Source organism: Plectropomus leopardus, chromosome 12 (assembly GCF_026936395.1).
Source record: "Plectropomus leopardus strain MGB_pleo_1.0 chromosome 12, ASM2693639v1, whole genome shotgun sequence".
Classification (NCBI taxonomy): domain Eukaryota; kingdom Metazoa; phylum Chordata; class Actinopteri; order Perciformes; family Serranidae; genus Plectropomus; species Plectropomus leopardus.
The window spans coordinates 15,458,697-15,476,210 of NC_142187.1; the positions used below are offsets into that span (position 1 = coordinate 15,458,697).

Consider the following 17,514-nt stretch of genomic DNA (forward strand, 5'->3'; position numbering starts at 1 on the left):
GAGGCCAAAAAATGTCCAAAACATCATAATTTAGCATGTTAAAAAATAGATATAGTATGTCGAAAAATGTTAAATTTTAAAGTCATAAAAATGGATAAATAAACACATTATAGCTTGTAGAGATGTGTCATAGTATATAATGTGGAAACACAAGCCAAAATCATCATAATTTAGCATGTTAAAAAAATGGTAAGGTATGTTGAAAAATCACATAGTATATAGTATGTGGTCTAAAATGTAACTAAAACGTCATACTACAGCAATCAATAAATAAATAAATCACATTTTTATATCCACATAGTATGACGTTTTATGACTTTTTTAGATATACTCTACTAAAGTATTTTTTAAATTAATTCCATGACAAACTATGCCATTATTTCTTTTGACATTTTAATGACATTCTTTTCGTCCTTTAAAAACAGTTGTTTAGGGATCAATAAAATAAACATCAACAAACATGCCAAACAGAGAAAGGTGCTGAAACAGTCAAACTAAGAGCCAAGAACAAAATGTGTAGACAAAAGGTCAACAAAATTACAGAACTAAAAGGAATAAAAGTGATAGGGCCAGTAGATCTCTGGAACTGAATTAATCAGTTGAAGAAAAATAAAGAATAAAAGCAATAGAAGACAAAAATAATATAAGAAGTAGTGTAAGAAGACAACATCACACTGGAGGGGATAAAACGAAGATAAGAAGATAAAGACAGATACATAACAAATAAATGAGCAAGTAAATACATTTAAAACAAAACAAAACAAAACAAAACAAAAGTTAAGAATAGGAACATCATAAAGATAAGGAATGGATAAGAAGGGTATGAGAAAATAAAAGTGGACCTAAAATAAAACCTTGCGGTACACCACAGACAATACGAGAGGTGGAGGATGTGTGGTTACCTATGGTGACCGCAACGGTTCTGGCTAATTGTATCAACTACCAACCTTAAATCTAAAAGGATTAAAATAGCTCTCTCTCCTCTGTCAGCAGCTAAAAGAAGGCCATTTGTTTCTCTGACAAGGGTGGTTTCTATACTATGGTGAGCTCTAAAACCTGACTGAAATTTCTCAAAGATGTCATTTTGATTCACTTAATTCATTTTAGAAATTGGTCTAAAATTACTAAGAACAGAAGGGTTAAGATTTGGGTTCTTTATAAGAGGCTTGACCACAGCATGTTTAAAAGCAGATGGAAAATGACCACTTAAAAGTAAACTGTTAATAATTAATGAAATACTGGGCCCAACCATGTCAAAAACTTCTTTGAGAAATTTAGATGGCATGGAGTCAAGGCTGCAGGTAGCTGGATTCATATAAGTTAAAATATTTGATAAAATCAGCACTGGGGTGACAGAATCTAAAATTTTAAACAAAAACTCTGGGGTTGAAGCAAAATCAGTTAGAATAAAAGAATGCCGATGCTTCTTTAACTGCTTTTTGATCATTTTTCATGTCATCTCTCAAAATGTCATAAAATACACAGAAACCAGTTTTTTTCCATTTTGTCATTTTGTAATTTTGTCTGCAGTCCCTTTTGAATTTTTCTGTCATTTAGCTAGGGCTGCGGTGTTCAAATAATTTCTGACTTTATATGGGGCAACAGAATCCAGGGTAGTTGTACAGTACAGTTGTGATTAAAAATGAAGAATAACTTTTCTGTGTTAAAATTTGGATTAACAGCTGTTAAAGAAGCAGTGATAAAAAGCTTGGAAGATCTACTAGCAGACGTAGAGTTATAAATGTGTTGACAGACCAGCGTACTGTTAATAACAGGTAAAAGTGATAAAACCACACTAAATAAAACAAGCTTATGATATGACACACAGATATCCTTAGTTTAAAAGCTGTAGGGGCTGAGACCATGGTGTAAAACCAAATCAAGGATGTGACCTTTTGAATGAGTGGGAACTTGAATTAAGTGTGTGAGGTTAAAAGACTCCAAGATGTCCATAAAATCAGTGCTCAAAGTCATAGATGGACAATAGAAATGAAATAAAATCACCTAAAATACACCTAAAATAATAATGTTGTCATACTTGGATATGAAATATGATAAAAAGCCAGCAAATTCTTGGAAAACACTGTTTGGCTTGGGTGGTCTATAGATAATTCAAATTAAAACTGGGGCTTATAGTGAACAGTAAAGTAGATATTCAAAAGATAAAAATACATCATGTACAGTAGATATACATTTAAAATCTTTATTTTTTTATTTTTATGAATTACAGCAACCCCCCTCCCCTGCCTGACAGTCTGGATTGATGCAGATGAAAAAAGTCGGGGGGAGAGGGTGTTACCTCTATGAGTGGACTTTGATCTCCCGGAGCTCGCCAAGTTTCTGTTAAAATTAAAAAGTCCAAATTAATACAACAGATAAAATCACGACATAAAAAAGATTTGTTGTTGAAAGATCTAATATTTCAAAGGCCAAAACTGACTGGGGTGCACATAGGACTGGAGGGGACCAGGCGTTGAAGGGGATTGTGAATGAGGTTTTTGTGACTGGCTGCAGGGGGTGTGACAATGGACATACTGTTTGTCTATGAGAGGTGATGATGGTAGTTATAGGATGAATATCAGTTGGGTGATTAGAGGCATGTCTGGGGGAAGAACCTGGAGAGCTGGACAGAGGACAGATGAGATTGGAAGGGGGAGCTAGCGGGTGTGGTTTTGGTAGGTTGTGGAGTCCTTGGGGGTATAGAGGAAGATGAATTGTCCCAATGTGCACAATTACATGGGCTATGGAGGAAGGGAGTGAGCGCGCAGCCCCGGGAGTTTATCCAGGATCACCGGGACTCTGGCTCCAGGGAAGCAGTATGTGTCAGAATTGAAAAACCTGGTGTACCTGATTATGGAATCGCCCACAATTAATGTGGTTGGAGAAAAGAGGGGACGAGGACATGGTGGTTGTGGGCTGTGATGACGGTCAGGATCCCCAATCTGTGCCGGTCCGGGATGAGGCAGACCTCCGGAGCGCCGGAGCACGCTGTTCTTCAGAATCTTCCAGCGTGCTGAGGAGGCTTATGGCTGCCGGATCCCAAACCGCGGTGTCCGGTTGGACTGCCCGGCGGCCATCTCCACAAAACTCGACAGCAGTGATTCTCTGTGCCTCATTTCGTCTGACAGCCGTCGGATATGCCTGGAACAGACACATGCGTGAGCAATGTGTGATGACAACCTCACCGAATTGCAGAGTTTTCACATTAGCAGCCTTGTTGCTACAAGGCCTCTGCAGGGCTGCCTGCTGATGAGTACTGTTTTTCCACAATTATGACAACATATTCCACTTATTTATGAATTGTGCAAACTCCTTAAGTGTCAACAACATTGTCCTGCAAATTTTTCACAATAAAATGCCTTGTGTTAACAATTGATGGGATTCTGTTGTCAGAGGATTTATTTTTAAAGGGAAACAGTAAAATTTGAACAAAACTGATATACTTGTCTTTCTTATCTCTAAAGACATTAAAACTGTAGTAAAAGGTGGCATAGAGTCAATATGATTATCAAAACAGCAATTTCACGGTCTGTTTCTGCTGACAACCATGCATGGCACGGAGAAAAAAGCAGCGAGTCACCCTGTCTCTAGATGTACCGTCGCTGGCAATCAGTGGATCCATGCCAGTAGTGCCGCTCTGGCAGGCAGCGTGTTCCAGGTGTCGGCTAGCTAACTGTAGCTCTCAGCCAAGGAGAACACTATCGATGCTTACATCTCACGCTGTCATGAGTATGAGACTCCTGTCTAAGATCAGATGCACAGTTATATGGTTTATGGGTGTAGTGTATCGGGTGTATCAGTCACAATAAAATAGTTCCTACATGAAACTGCCCACAACAAGTTCCGTGGATTATATTGATAGTGTCTGGAAAGAGACATTTTTCTTGAATATTTCAAATGTATTTGTTTGGCACTTTGACATCTTTATGGCCGATATCTCCGACACGTGGCAACTCACAACAAAACAACCTAGATTGATAAACAGCACTACAGGTAAAAGAAAAAAATAAATATTAATAATTTAGGGGTAAACTGTCCCCTAATATAGAAACCTGATATGGGTCTTTTTATTGTTCAGATGGAGCCTGGCCAGAGGGATCCACCCACAGTGTATCTGGAGCCATTTCCTCTCATTAGTCTTTTATTTATATCTCACTTGGGATGGGAGAGACCCCAGGCTTCTTACCACGGCAGTCAGAAACCAGAGAACACAAGACAGCTAAATATAGAAAGTACCAAACCCTGATTTCCGCTCTTGGAGAGTGTAGTGACTATTTTGGGAAAATGCCTGCTTAGCCAGAGACTGTTTTCGTTCTCTGTTGGTGGCCACTCGTGTCTCTTTGACCTTGTTTCTGGCCAGCTGGTGTATAAACAGTTTGTTTCCATTTCTCCTGCTCACTATGAGAAGATCACACAGGAATAATGCTCATTGCCATCTATTGTAACAACTGCAGGACTCCTGAATTGGATATGACAGCTCTCACACTAAAACAGACAACTGATGAATTAAAATTCTCACCTATTATTCATTGTTAGGACCTGGCTTTCCTCCGGTCGTTTTCTCACAGATTGAGCTGTTTTCCTTGAAAATGTCACTGCAGGAAAGCCAGGTGCATTAGCATTGTGTAGACTAAAGAATAAAGAATGCCAAAGCGCGTACTGTGAAAAAAACCTGAATGCATGCTTTTTAAACTTTTTTACCAAAAAAAAAAACTCTATAGAGGTATTCCTGTTATGCATGAACATGATTCAGACTGCCTGGATATTCTCTGTAGGCATGAATGTGCCTGAAGGCTGCCCCCCCCCCCAGCACAGCCTCTGCAGTAATCCCAGTTTGTCATTGTGCAGCAATGTGAGAATCACAGGAGGGGCATACGGCCAGCGCCTCGACAGTCCGGCTCACTGACCATGTGCCTCACTGTGGAAATCTGCCCGGGCAGTTACAGTGTCAGTGTGTTGGAATGTGCTGATGAGTGGGAGAGGAAGGGGAGGCAGGGAGGACCGGAGGGTGAGGGTGGAGGGTGGAGGGTGTGGGCTGACTGCAGTGGCACCTCTGTTCCTCTGGTAGGCTCAGCTGTGTATAGAAATACACCCATTTTAACTCTGTAACTGCCTTCGGAGTCAGCTCTCCCAGGACCAGGTTTAACCCTTTGAAACCTGGAACATCACTTATCTCGTGCTTCTTTCAGATGCCTTACAAAAGCATTTAACCCTTGGTAACCCGAGCACATTGGTTAGATTTCTTTCAAAAACAAGGGAGAAAAGGCCATGAGCAACTTAATAAGAAATGTTTGCAAGAAATGAGTAGCTTTAGAAAATTATTTGAGAAAAAAGAAAAAAAAAGGGAAAAAAGGAAAGGCAAGGGAAAAATTAACATTACTTCATATTTAAAGTTTGCAATACCACTAATACTTTTTCAAAGTTTTGTTTGCCTTGATTTTTTTTTACTATCTCTTCATTTTGTGTCTCTTTTGTTGTATTGTTAATTTTTTTTTTTTTTTTTTTTAATTTTCAGGTAATTTCCTTAAACTTTTTACAAATTTCTTGCTAATTTTTGGGTGATTTCTCTTTTGCTGCTCATTGCCTTCTTCCCTTGTTTTTGAAAGAAATCAAGCCAATTTGCTTGAGTTTCCATGGGTTAAAGTCACCAAGTGCATACATTTACTTAGTACCTTACATTAGTGCAGTTTTGAGGCAGGGAACTTGTGCTTTAAGTAGTTTCCAATGCTTCTTACTATTTCAAGTATTTCAAGTCTGCACTTTAAGATGCAACTACTGTACTTTCACTTCACTATAACAGATTTTACATTTAAAACATATGATTTACATATTGAACATGCTGCATTACAATATATCAAAGAAAAGGTTGATGACTGCCATCGTCATCGTGGGCAATTTTCCCCCAGGAAATATTAAATATGACAGTACCAAAATTATTAAGGCACTCAAGTCCGTTATATTTAAGAGAGGCAGGAGACATGGTTCCAGGCAAGCAAACAAATTTAACAAATTTTATGACAAAACTTTTTTGAAAAACACAGTGGAAAAAAAAGGCACAGGGGAATAGGGAAGGGGAGGAACTTAACAGTGCTGAGGCTCACCAGTGGGGGAGATGTGTCAGGAAGGGATGTGAGGGATCCCTACCTACTCTGTCTGCTAATGACTACAAACCGATTTTAAACTTGATTTTAAATCATTTTAAAATTTCTTTTTATCTTTGCACCACTTGTCTGCACTTTTGCTATTTTTAATATATATTTTTTAAAAACATTTAGTAACTGACTTTACATTGTATATCTTATCCCTCTTCTCTTTTAATGTAAATCTGTATCTTTTATAATGTTTTTATTGCTCTGTAAATCACTTTGAATTGCCCTGTTGTATGAAATGTGCTATAAAACTAAAGCTGCCTTGTCTTGCCTTGCACGCACACTTTGGTGAGGGAGGAAAAGCAAGATCAGGGGGACACAAAGCACACAGGAATGGGAAACCACCATCTGGGACACCAGGACCACCACCTTGGCGCTCAGCAACTGTAAAAGGGGAAAGAAAACAGGGTTAGTAGGGTACACTCAGCTCACAAGAAAAGAAAAAATACAACCAACAAATGTACAACTACCCAAAATCATGAGAAATCAACTTTAATTACGAAAAAAGAATTTATTACTTCAAAAGAATGACAGCCACCGAAATTAAACAAAGGGCTGAGCACAATACTTAATAAATAAAATACCTGATCTAATGAAAGAAAAATGGCAAATTGCTCAAAATAATCAAAACAAAACAGCACGCATAAGTTGCCGAAAGAAGAAAAAACAAAAAAGGAGACTATTCAAAACAGACTACTTAATACAAAATAAACCATGAACAACATGAAAAGAAAGAAACAAAAAGTTGTGTGTTAACCCAACAGGCTACACTTAAAATTAAAACAAAACAAACTCTCAAGCTACACTAGGGCCCACACCATGCCAGCCATAGGATTACAGTTAAGGCTGGAGAGCTGTGAAGGCGAAGCCCAGGGCCGAGCACAGAGCTGAGCTGAGCCGAACTGAGCCAAGCCTTCGGCCACTGTAGTGGCACGCGGGAAGCAGCAGGCCGAGGCACGGCAGGCAAGGAGGCAAGAGGCCAGTCAGCAGCAGTTAAGTGGGTGTGTGGCACAACCAAAGCACAAAAAGAAACGAACAGAGGCCAAGCAAAGCAGCAGTGGCTCCTGTCTCCACGGGATTCTCAAGTCACGGGATTCTCTCACATAATAGCTGAATATAGCTACGAGGTAGAGCAAATTGCATAAAAACGCCATAAGGCATACATACTGATCAGGCCAAACGATCACCTGAGGGGGAGGAAGGGTGAGCTCCATGCTTAAGCAGCAGTGGAAGAAGGTCCCATCACCGACCCAGAGAACGGCCTACAAGAAATTATGGGGCGACAAGATCCGCAGTCTGAGTGGCTACAGCAAGCGCACACGTCTTAGTAAAACCGTGACTTTGATTTTTTTTTTTTTTCAGTCAAACAATGCAGCTACTGCTATATTACATGCGGGAAGGAGGAGGCAAGGTGACCAGGAATTACAGCAACCCAGAAGTGGGCCCCTGAGCCGAAGAGCAAGACAGATTAGACTGCCCTGCTAACAATCGAAGAGAAACACAAGGCAGCACACTCACATGAGATCAGAGGATGAGGCATCTCGTTCTGCTACACAGGCATTATACTTTCATACTTGTCCTGCGATAAAAAGAGCATTAAAGCATTTTATGTTTTATGTTAATATAAAACATAAAATGATCAACCTTTGAGATCTTAAGTGCTGAATGGTTTATATCCCTAAAAGAAACCACTGCACCATGAGTACTTTAATTTTTACACTTACATTCAGCGTATGTAGCTTTTTTTTTTTTTTTACATTTATTCTCCAATATTGTTATCTTAACCTGACATTTACCTTTTCCCTCACACCAAGTTCAGTGCATTAATCTCTTTATGTTCTTAATCTTTAGCACAATGACCAACTCTATATACATTACACCATTGGCTCAGGTTATAAATATGTTCTCCGGGTTGCACTACACAAACTCAAAGTGCACCATTACTTATCAGATAATAAAACTCTGCTCTATTGCTCCTTTTGAGAAACACATTGATAACGCTGCACCTGAACTTTAACCCACAATACAGCATAGTCGGGAAGTAGCAATGACTGTATGCAAACCTCAACCTTTTTTGGACTTAACTTGAAGGCCAAATTGGCCTCATGACACTTACATCAGCCCTCCATTGCTGCGATCTTAAAATAACCTCTTCCCTACGATCACAACAATGCCATATTACATCAGTCAGCAACGGCGTCACACTCTGCAATCACATGACACACAACCTTTCACACAGTGCCAACTGAAACCACAGTGACTTAGAGGCTTTTACTGTGGCGGGGAAATACTTTCATTCAGGTACCTTTCATTAGCTGTCATAATGTATTAGTGTTTATATGAACTATTGTGCGTCACTAAGTCTTTGCTATCAGATATCATTAGTGCTACCTGGGTGTAATGAAGGCATGCATGTTGACCTCATTCTTAATAAACCTGGTTATGTTTAATATGCTGCAGTTATGGCAGCAAAATAGACAGTCTAAGTGTATTTAGTTTTCCTGTAAAGAAGACCTATTATGCTCATTTTTGGGTTCCTACATTCTACTAGAACATGTTTACATGCTTTAATTGTTAAAAAAAACACTTCATATTCCTTATGCTGTCTGTGCTGAAACATCTGTATTCACCCTCTGGCTAAACCAAGCCACAACCTCCAAGACTAAGGAATGAGGCCAATGCAGAAGAGCCAAAAACTGCAGTTCACTGAATGGCCACTTGAGGCTGGCTCCAAAACAGAGTAAATCCCCATATTAAAATGCCCAACCTCACAGCAGATATAAAAACATGTTTACAGCCTCGTACAAAAGCGTGTTTGGTTTCTACAGCTAGTTTCAACATTCATGACAACTGGACAGAGTTATATTTTTATTCGTCAATTGTGCTGTATAAAAACATCACCCGTTCTCATTTTATTAAGGCCCAAAGTTATGTATATTTAAGGGTGTAGCTGCTTTCTGTGCGCCACATCCACCCCTTGTTCCTCCACAGCTACACGCTCTTTTTTACTTTTACACATGGCTACCTCATTGATCAAAACTCTGACCACGTTTGATATGAACATTCAACATAGTAACACTAAAAGACAAAAAATATGGAAAAGCATAATAGATCAGTGACATGAATGTTCTTGTGCTAAGTTCAAGCGCCTTTCACACATATTTTAAATGTCGAACAAACTAGCGAGATTTCTTTTGAAACTTAAGAAAAATGCCAATAAGCAACTTGCCAAGAAATGTCCTGAAAATTGCAAGAAATTAGTAGATTTAGAAATTTATTTTGAAAAAAGAAAACATATGCTAATATTTTATTCAGCATATGTAGCTTCCACATAATTAGCATTTTGTTGTTTATTATTTTGTTAGTGAATTGGGTAATACAGGGCACCAGCAGTTACAAAGATAGGTGGGCAGGTAGGACCAGCATGCACCGGGTTGGGCTCTACCAGAGCAAGTGAGGCAGCTGGAGCCATGATTATTTTCTGCCTTGTTTGCTTGCCTGTTTTTGGGATTATAAATCGAAACTGCAATAACTTTAAATGGACATTAGCCGTCTTTTGCCTGCGTACATCACAACCTGTGGTGCATTAGTGGTCATCGGAATATTTGATTTAAGTTTGATTTTGATTTTTGCTGACAAATGCCCGCTACAAATATGTTACAGAATTATAATTATTATTAAGCACTTTTCTAGTCACTTCCTGCTTGTTTGTTGTTGTTTTTTAACTTTCCTTTTTTGTGCTAATTTTCTGGTAATTTTCTTGTACTTTTGTCTTATTTCTTGCTAATTTGTGGGTAATGTCTTCTTAGAAATTGCTCATTGGCTTCTTTACATTTTCAAAAGATATCAGGCGAATTTACTGAGGTTTAAAGGGGTTAAATTCACTTATTCTCTGTAGTGGGGGCCTCTAGGTGTTACGGTGAGTTTAGAAACCACTCTTCTCAAACATCACTGAGTAAGACCCTGAATTTTCCCCAGGTCGTGGGGTGTCATCCATCTGACCATATTTCCTCTTTCTGGGATTTCAGTTTCTGGTTCACTTAACTTGCATGTCTTTGCAGGAAACCAGAACCTGCCTAAAGAAAACCCACACAATCAAGCAAACTCCATAAATGATAGCAGAAAGCATTTAGTTCAATAATATTACGTACTGCCACATGATCCCTCTCACATGAAAAGTTGGACTGGGTTGTGCAACTCAAGAACAGCCTCCGCCCTCCCTCTTCTCATGATCATGACTCTGCACTTTCAGAGGGGATTGCCTGCCTTACATCAGCCCAGTGACATCACTGACATTCAACTCCACAGAGATCACCTGTGTGTGTGTGTGTGTGTGTATGTGTGATACAGTTGGAAAAGAAAAGGAGCCAGGGAGTGGAGCTGTTCAGTGCAGCTTGCACAACAGATTGCATGTCAGTGCCTCCTCAACAAAATTTTCCAAGTTGTTCCAGTCATGTGCTCTGCAGTAAGCTACACGGCATATTCTGGTCCCAAGGGCATCAGCAGGCAGTGACACAAAAAGCATGAAAACACTTGACGTTACATCGCTGTCTCAGTGATACACATGCAACTCTATTTTATGTAATGCAGTATGTGAAATGTAGGAATTGTGTATCTGTATTCCAGCTTCCTGCTGTGAAGCATTTGTGCAGATGTCACATGCTCCTTTTTAGGAAGTCAGCTGGTGAAAATGCAAGCTGTCCAACAAATCACTAAGAATCGGTGAAAAGGGAACCTGTGTGGATGAATGAACATTATCCTGCTGACCGAGGCAGAAGCCTGTGCAGAGAGAGCGCTGAGGATTATTGTTCTCTTCAGCTCAGAGATGGCACTGAGGCCACAGAGGCCAGCATGACCCCTGTGATCTGCACGTGACTCCTCTTTACAACTGCTAGAGGTCAGAATTCAGCTTGCCTTTTCTAACATTTCCAGAAACGGAAAAAAAAGAAAACACATGCAGTTCTGGTTTCCAAAAAATACTTTTTATTGACAGCAATACATATCAGATTTGCAAATAGTTATGGTAAAAAATGAAACATAAATACACTTAAATATCATTAGAAATAACTTAAATTGTAACAAAATAATTATTTTACTTGTGGCAAAAAACAGCTGGCTTAGAAACACTAAACACACAGAATGTCTTCACTGGATGTGTAGCCCTTCCCTTTTTAAATTATGACAATAGCAACGGCAACATTAACAATTTTAATCAAATAAGTGAAATTGCAAGAAGTCCAGTGTTTCAACAAGTGCTTTGTTTCTGCAGAGAGAGGCCGAGGCCTTGGTCCACTCAACAGCTCCATTTTCTGGTTTCTCCCCACCTCTCTGAATTGTCACAGAGGCTTTACCAAACATACATGATATAATCCTGCTGCACAGTGTCCGGCTTCACATTGAAAAGCACACATGCTTTTGCACATTTCCACCTCATGACGATACAAGTGCCTTGCCATCTCAACTCAGTTGCCAAGGCTGACAGACTCCAAACAGTCCTGTCCAAAGTGGAAATTCCAACTGCCCTTTTTTTTTTTCTTCTTTTAAATACATCCCATGTAGACAACCGGGTCTTTTTTTTTCCTCCAAAATTTTCTTTCCTCATCAGCAGTGCTTTGGAATTTGATCTCTGGGTGGCTATGTGGCCATCAGGGTTCACACCACTCCTACTGTGCAGATACAAGTCCTTTTACAGGGTATTGCAGCCAAAAGTTCATCGTTCGGGCAGGTTGATGATGGGCACCCACTGGTCCATACAGCGGCTCTCTCTGCAGAAACGGTTCACTTTGCTCAAAGCAGGATCCTTCCATGATGTAGAATGTGGGCTCTGAAAATGAAAAAAAGAAGTTATTTAACTGTACAGATATCCAAGTTAAAAATAGCCCCTCTCTGTGTGTGTGTGTGTGTGTGTGTGTGTGTGTGTGTGTGCAAATCCGAGGTATTCCCCTCTACTGAAATTCCTGGGAAGTCATATGAGGGAGGAGTCATTTACATGTTTACCAAATGCAAAAGAACAAGTACGGGCAACTTCTTCCTTGGGCAAAAATTTCACTCACATGCTCATGACTCAATATTTTGTATTTTGTATCTTTTGTATTTGTATTGTATTGAACATCACAACACTACAGGGTTAATACAAAAACAAGTATATTAATGAGAAAAGATACTTACAGTGACCAGGACACAGTGCAGGTCCAGAGGCTCTCCCCCACTCTGTTTGCTTCCACTTCCAAGTATTTCTGCCAGGCGCCGGGTGTTGTTGACTCTCAGGATGTTGATGTCATTCTCACAGCAGAAAGCCTGAATGAGGGTGAAGTGGATCTGCAGCGCCACATCTTTCACATCTTCGTCATCAGTGGCCAGGATGCACAAAACCACATTATCGTGGTCTCTGGGGAGGAAAATAAAATAAAATAGATGCTCTTGGTCTTTTTATTTGTTAATAAAGCACAGCATCCTATTATACGTAAGTCACCTAACTTCTTCTTGAGAGGTTTTTACACTGTGCAGGACTTCAAACAATAGACAATATGACCTTGTACTTACACATTGAGTGATTTGGCAGCCTCGTAGACCCCGACTGTGATGCAGCCCTGTGGTAAGGCAGAGGTGAGGACTTCTTCCAAAGCTTTCGCCACGGATTCCATTCTGCAAAACATTTTTTTATGTTAACATCGTTTTAAGTGCACAACAAAAACTTCCCACCGTCCCTTTTGGTGGCTAACGTTAGCCAGACTGCTAGCTAACCACCCGGCGTCGTCACAAGCACAACTGACAGATGTGCACAAGTTGGTTTCGACACTTTAAAAGTTATTACATTTTCGTTTTGACAGCTGTGGGAGAGTAAACAAGCATATTTCGGAAAGTCACGTCGAGTACCCTTATAGTTTTTTCTCACCTTTAACCACAGAGCAGCGTTGTGTTAGCTAGTTATCTCAAAGGGGGAGACGGTCTCGAGACGCAACAGCGGTTAGCTCACCGATCAAAGAGTGTATTTTAATGTCTGTCATCAGTCTCAACCATACTGTCATTTAACGTATTTACACATTACCTTTATCGTGCAATAATACATTTAATGCATACGATATTGCTGCACGCAAACGACTGTATTTCAGAAATAACACACTTTATATGCATCAACCAGATCAAACAGAGTTTATCATAATGTCTATTATTTACCTTTCTTGAGAATAATCCCCATTAAGTTCCTCAAATGTCATGTTGTACATATAATCCAAATCCACTTTAGAGCAAAGACTGTAGTACTACAGCGAGTTATCCTGGTATCTTCTCGACACGCACTTTATCTGTAGTCCTCTATGCTGCAACTGAGCGATAAATCTGGCAACTTCACATTAAGACTGTCCGGGACAATGCAAGTCAAGCGGACATTTGCATAGCTGTTATCATTGGTGGTATGCTAATTTTTCGGGTGTGCTCTCGAGTGGGATTGGACAGACACACATTAGCTGGGCGTGTCTGTCTCCAACTGGGTTACTACCGTAACTGCAGCTGCCTGCTGGCCTCTAATATTTAGACTACAGTAAAACATCTATTCAAAGTCCTGCCTGCAACATACATATAGTTTATAACATGTCATAAGTTGTCATATAATATGTCAACTTGTGTTCAGATTCAAAGTTGATTTCACGGGTGAGCATCTAGCATCCCCAAACACTGCACAAAAACACGACTAACTTGACTATAATAAAGATTTCTATCAGTATAAGAAAAACTTGAATATGACATTGAATCTATATTATTACCGGATTAGTAGTTTAACAAAATGAACTACCGTTTAGGAGGAGCATTAAATGCAGAAATGAATGGATACCTTGTTGCAGAACTTACCCTCACTGCCGGACAAGACAGGACAAGTTTCAGGACAACTGCATGGCAACGGGACGCTGCCGAGGAAAACTGCCCTCTGATTGGTCCGCTGTGGAGCGTGCGAAAAACAGACCGAAACCGCGCGCGAGATCCAATGGATTGGCGCGAGAGAGACAGGAGCCGTAGATGTATTATAATAGCACACCTTAATTATTCCTGCTCTTGGCAGTGTATGCAATTAGGTCACCATCCCTCGTGGCTCCCACTTTCCCCACTAAACACCATATTTGTGGCATATTTTATTTATTCATTGTTGTTTTATTTTATATTTAGAGCACTTTCTGTTATGCTGGTGGTCACATGAGGCATTATAAATCTATGCTGGTGCATGGGGAGTCTTACTGATTTTATACAAGGAAAGTTTTATTGTTTCTTTGATTTTGTCTGGTCCATATTAATGCACCTCAATGATAAATATGAGTAAATAATCTAAAATAAGATAATATGAGATAACATAAAATATCAATTATCTACTTTTATGATTCCACAAAGGGACACTGAAGTGTCCATGCAGTGGGTTTGGACAAGGTAAGTTTAAACAACTTATGCTTAAAAAATACATGGTAGTATTACATACACCATAAAATGTAAAGATGAGATGAGATGAGATGAGATGAGATGAGATGAGATGAGATGAGATGAGATGAGATGAGATGAGATGAGATGAGATGAGATGAGATGAGATGAGATGAGATGAGATACAGCATATCTTTGTTTATCCCGAGGGAAACTGTTGTGCAGCAGTTGAAATACAAAGTTGCGACAGTTCAGATACAGTTCATATAAAAAAGACAAAAATAACAAAACAGTATGTGCAAAATATAAATCTAGATAAAACTATGGTGCAAACAATGTGTAATCCAATATATGCAATATATACAATGCCAAAAAATGGAAACAGGATTTCTTACTTTCAAAGCAATTTTAACAACACTGCTCAGTGTTTGATTTAATATCTGTTTACAGGTCTTTGTTTGTGTCAGTTTGCATGATGTCCATTTTAAGCATAACTCTAATTGGCAAGTTGCATCTGGACAGTGAGGCCTTGATTAGGACTGCATGTAATGATTATTTTCATTATTAATCAAGATTATGTCACAGTTTTCTGAGTCCCAAGATAATTTTTTTTTGTTTGACAGTCCAAAAGTAAAATATATTCAGTTTGAAATGATATAAAACAGAGAAAAACAGAAAATCCTTCTGAATACTAAAGATTATTTGGCTTTCTATTTGCTTGTAAAAAAGCTTAAATAATTAGTGATTATAAGAATAGCTGCAGATTAAGTAATTTATTGACTGATTATTTATGCCATAGACTAGATGGATTCAGAGAGGCCAATTCACCAACTGTTGTACAAAGAAATGACTCTGAGGAGTGAGAGGCAGCTGTTATGGGATGTTATGCTGCCCCATAGTGGCTGAAGTCAAAACTCCCAGAATGTAATGTAATATTACTGCTACCGCAACAGCTGCTAGTATTAGTGCTCCTACGTCTACTACTACTACCACTGCTACTAGTAGTAAACTAGTGCTAGTGGTTCTGCTACTATGACTTCTACTACCACTGCTATTACTACTAGTATAGGACAAATACAACTACTTATACTACTACTGCAGCTACCAAAAGCAGTACTAGTATAACTACTTATACTACTACTGCAACAACCATTTCTACTGCAACTACTGCTACTACCAATGCTACTACTAATAGTACTACAACAATTAATTATACTCCTGCTACTACTTTTACTACTACTACTGTTACTAACTCCATTACTGCTACTACTAATAGTTAGTTCAGCTCAAGACCCCAGATAATATCCACCTCTACAGTTCCTCTGGGCAAAACCAAGTTTCTTCTCTGAAACACAGGAAGGTATTATTAGGAATTTTACACTTTGTTTGAGATAAAAACATACGCTAAACCCTGTCCTTTTCGAAATTAAGTTTTTATCAGACAATGAGCACAGTATGTATCCCACTTCAATGATAGGTTTCTGTGCACAAAGTAGTGGAAGTTCATGTAGCAATGAACAGCAGTAACTAAGAGTGCAGAAGTGTGGGACAAGAACCATTTAATGGGTTCACTGCAGGTCTGGGCTTGCATCTCATCTTGTATGAACAGAGGTGGTTTTACAATATTTTTTCCATATTTCTAACAACATTATTTAGTTGCTTAATCTTACAGACAACCAGGTGGTGTTTTACAATATTTTACTATATTAAACCATGACTGCAGAAAAGTTAAGAATGATAGGCTTATTTTGCAACCCCTAATGCATCACTGGCATCTTTTAAGTGTATTATAATGGATTTCTTTTTAATGGAGGAGCCATATATTGATTTTTACTTGTGTATTTGACTGTATCCTAACCTAACTTAACTAGTCTTTTTTTTTTACCATGAGCACCCTCGGACATATAATCTGAACTGAGAGGTACATGTGCCATCTCTTGAGCCACACAGCTAGTTAGGCTAAAAGCACTGTGACTGAACATATCATTGTGTTTTGCAAAACTCACACATTTTAACATTTCATTTGCTCAGTGTGTTAATTTTTTTTGTTGACTTATTGTCATAACTTACTGGAGATGCATTACCAAAGATATGGCCAGCTGCTCGCTAATACTTCCCATCATCAAAACAGTCAACTTAAAAAAAAAAAAAAAAAAAGAAAAAAGAACAGAACAAAACAAAACAAAACATTACTCTCCATTCAGATGTCTATAATGCTTTTCATATTACTTCATATTAGGTAGAGGACGTGCCAAGCCAGGATGACAGGATGTAATGACCTCAAGAGTAAAAAATAGCCACTTGGCTACCAAACCTATGGGTAAAATGTGATAGTATTTTGTGTCAGATTTCTCATGAAACAGTATGGGTTAAAAAAATTATAAATTAATTAATGTATTTGAATATAGGCCAGCATTAACACTGCAGGCCTATATTTTGGTCTCAGCGTTTATGATTTGAAAGTCGACTTACTTTGGTGGCTTTGGTGACCCTTAGAGTAGCATTATTCCTTTAACTCTGCCATATTTAATTGCAATGCCACCTTTTGGTAATGTAGACAAAAATCAGACTTTCAGAAGGAGTTGTTTCATCAGTGTTGTTTTCATCAAAATATTACAAATTATGTTAACAATTTTGAACTGAAATTCGATATTGTGCCTCAGGAATTAGTAACATGGTGCAAATGAAAAACATTTGCACCATGTTACTAATTCCTGCTGTACCTAAAATATTGTGAAATATTAATGTAGATGAATGCCCAGTGCTTGATCATATGCTTTAATATTGAAATTTAAACAAGTGAATCCATAGCTTGAAGTCAGCTGTATTTTTGAAACCATGTATCTGAATATAGTTTAAATGCACCTCTTTGAAATTAAAAATCTGAAGGGAGACCTTTACTTTCTGTGATGACACAGCACATTTTCAGAGGTAAATATTTTAACCGGATATGACTGGAGAG

General features: G+C 38.7%; 2 protein-coding genes across 3 annotated transcripts in view; both read right to left on the reverse strand.

Moving 5' to 3' along the window:
• Positions 1-5,917: 5,917 nt before the first annotated feature.
• The window catches only part of nsun4 (NOP2/Sun RNA methyltransferase 4), a 96,654-nt gene continuing 85,057 nt past the window's right edge, over positions 5,918-17,514 (reverse strand). Inside the window, exon 8 of the mRNA XM_088085252.1 lies at positions 5,918-6,533. Within this exon, the coding sequence (XP_087941378.1) occupies positions 6,393-6,533 (141 nt within the window). The 3' untranslated portion in view covers positions 5,918-6,392. The remainder of the gene's footprint in view (positions 6,534-17,514) is intronic.
• On the reverse strand, positions 11,110-13,496 carry gadd45aa (growth arrest and DNA-damage-inducible, alpha, a). 2 transcript variants are annotated; one of them, XM_042497588.2, is made up of 4 exons: positions 13,326-13,496; positions 12,693-12,794; positions 12,318-12,537; positions 11,110-11,973 (listed from the first exon to the last, which is right to left on the reverse strand). In XM_042497588.2, exons 1-4 carry the CDS (start codon positions 13,373-13,375, stop codon positions 11,860-11,862), a joined length of 486 nt encoding a protein of 161 aa, XP_042353522.2. In that variant the 5' UTR covers positions 13,376-13,496; the 3' UTR covers positions 11,110-11,859. The 2 variants fall into 2 exon arrangements, with proteins under 2 accessions (XP_042353522.2, XP_087941377.1); XM_088085251.1 differs by lacking the exon at positions 13,326-13,496 and adding an exon at positions 13,045-13,233.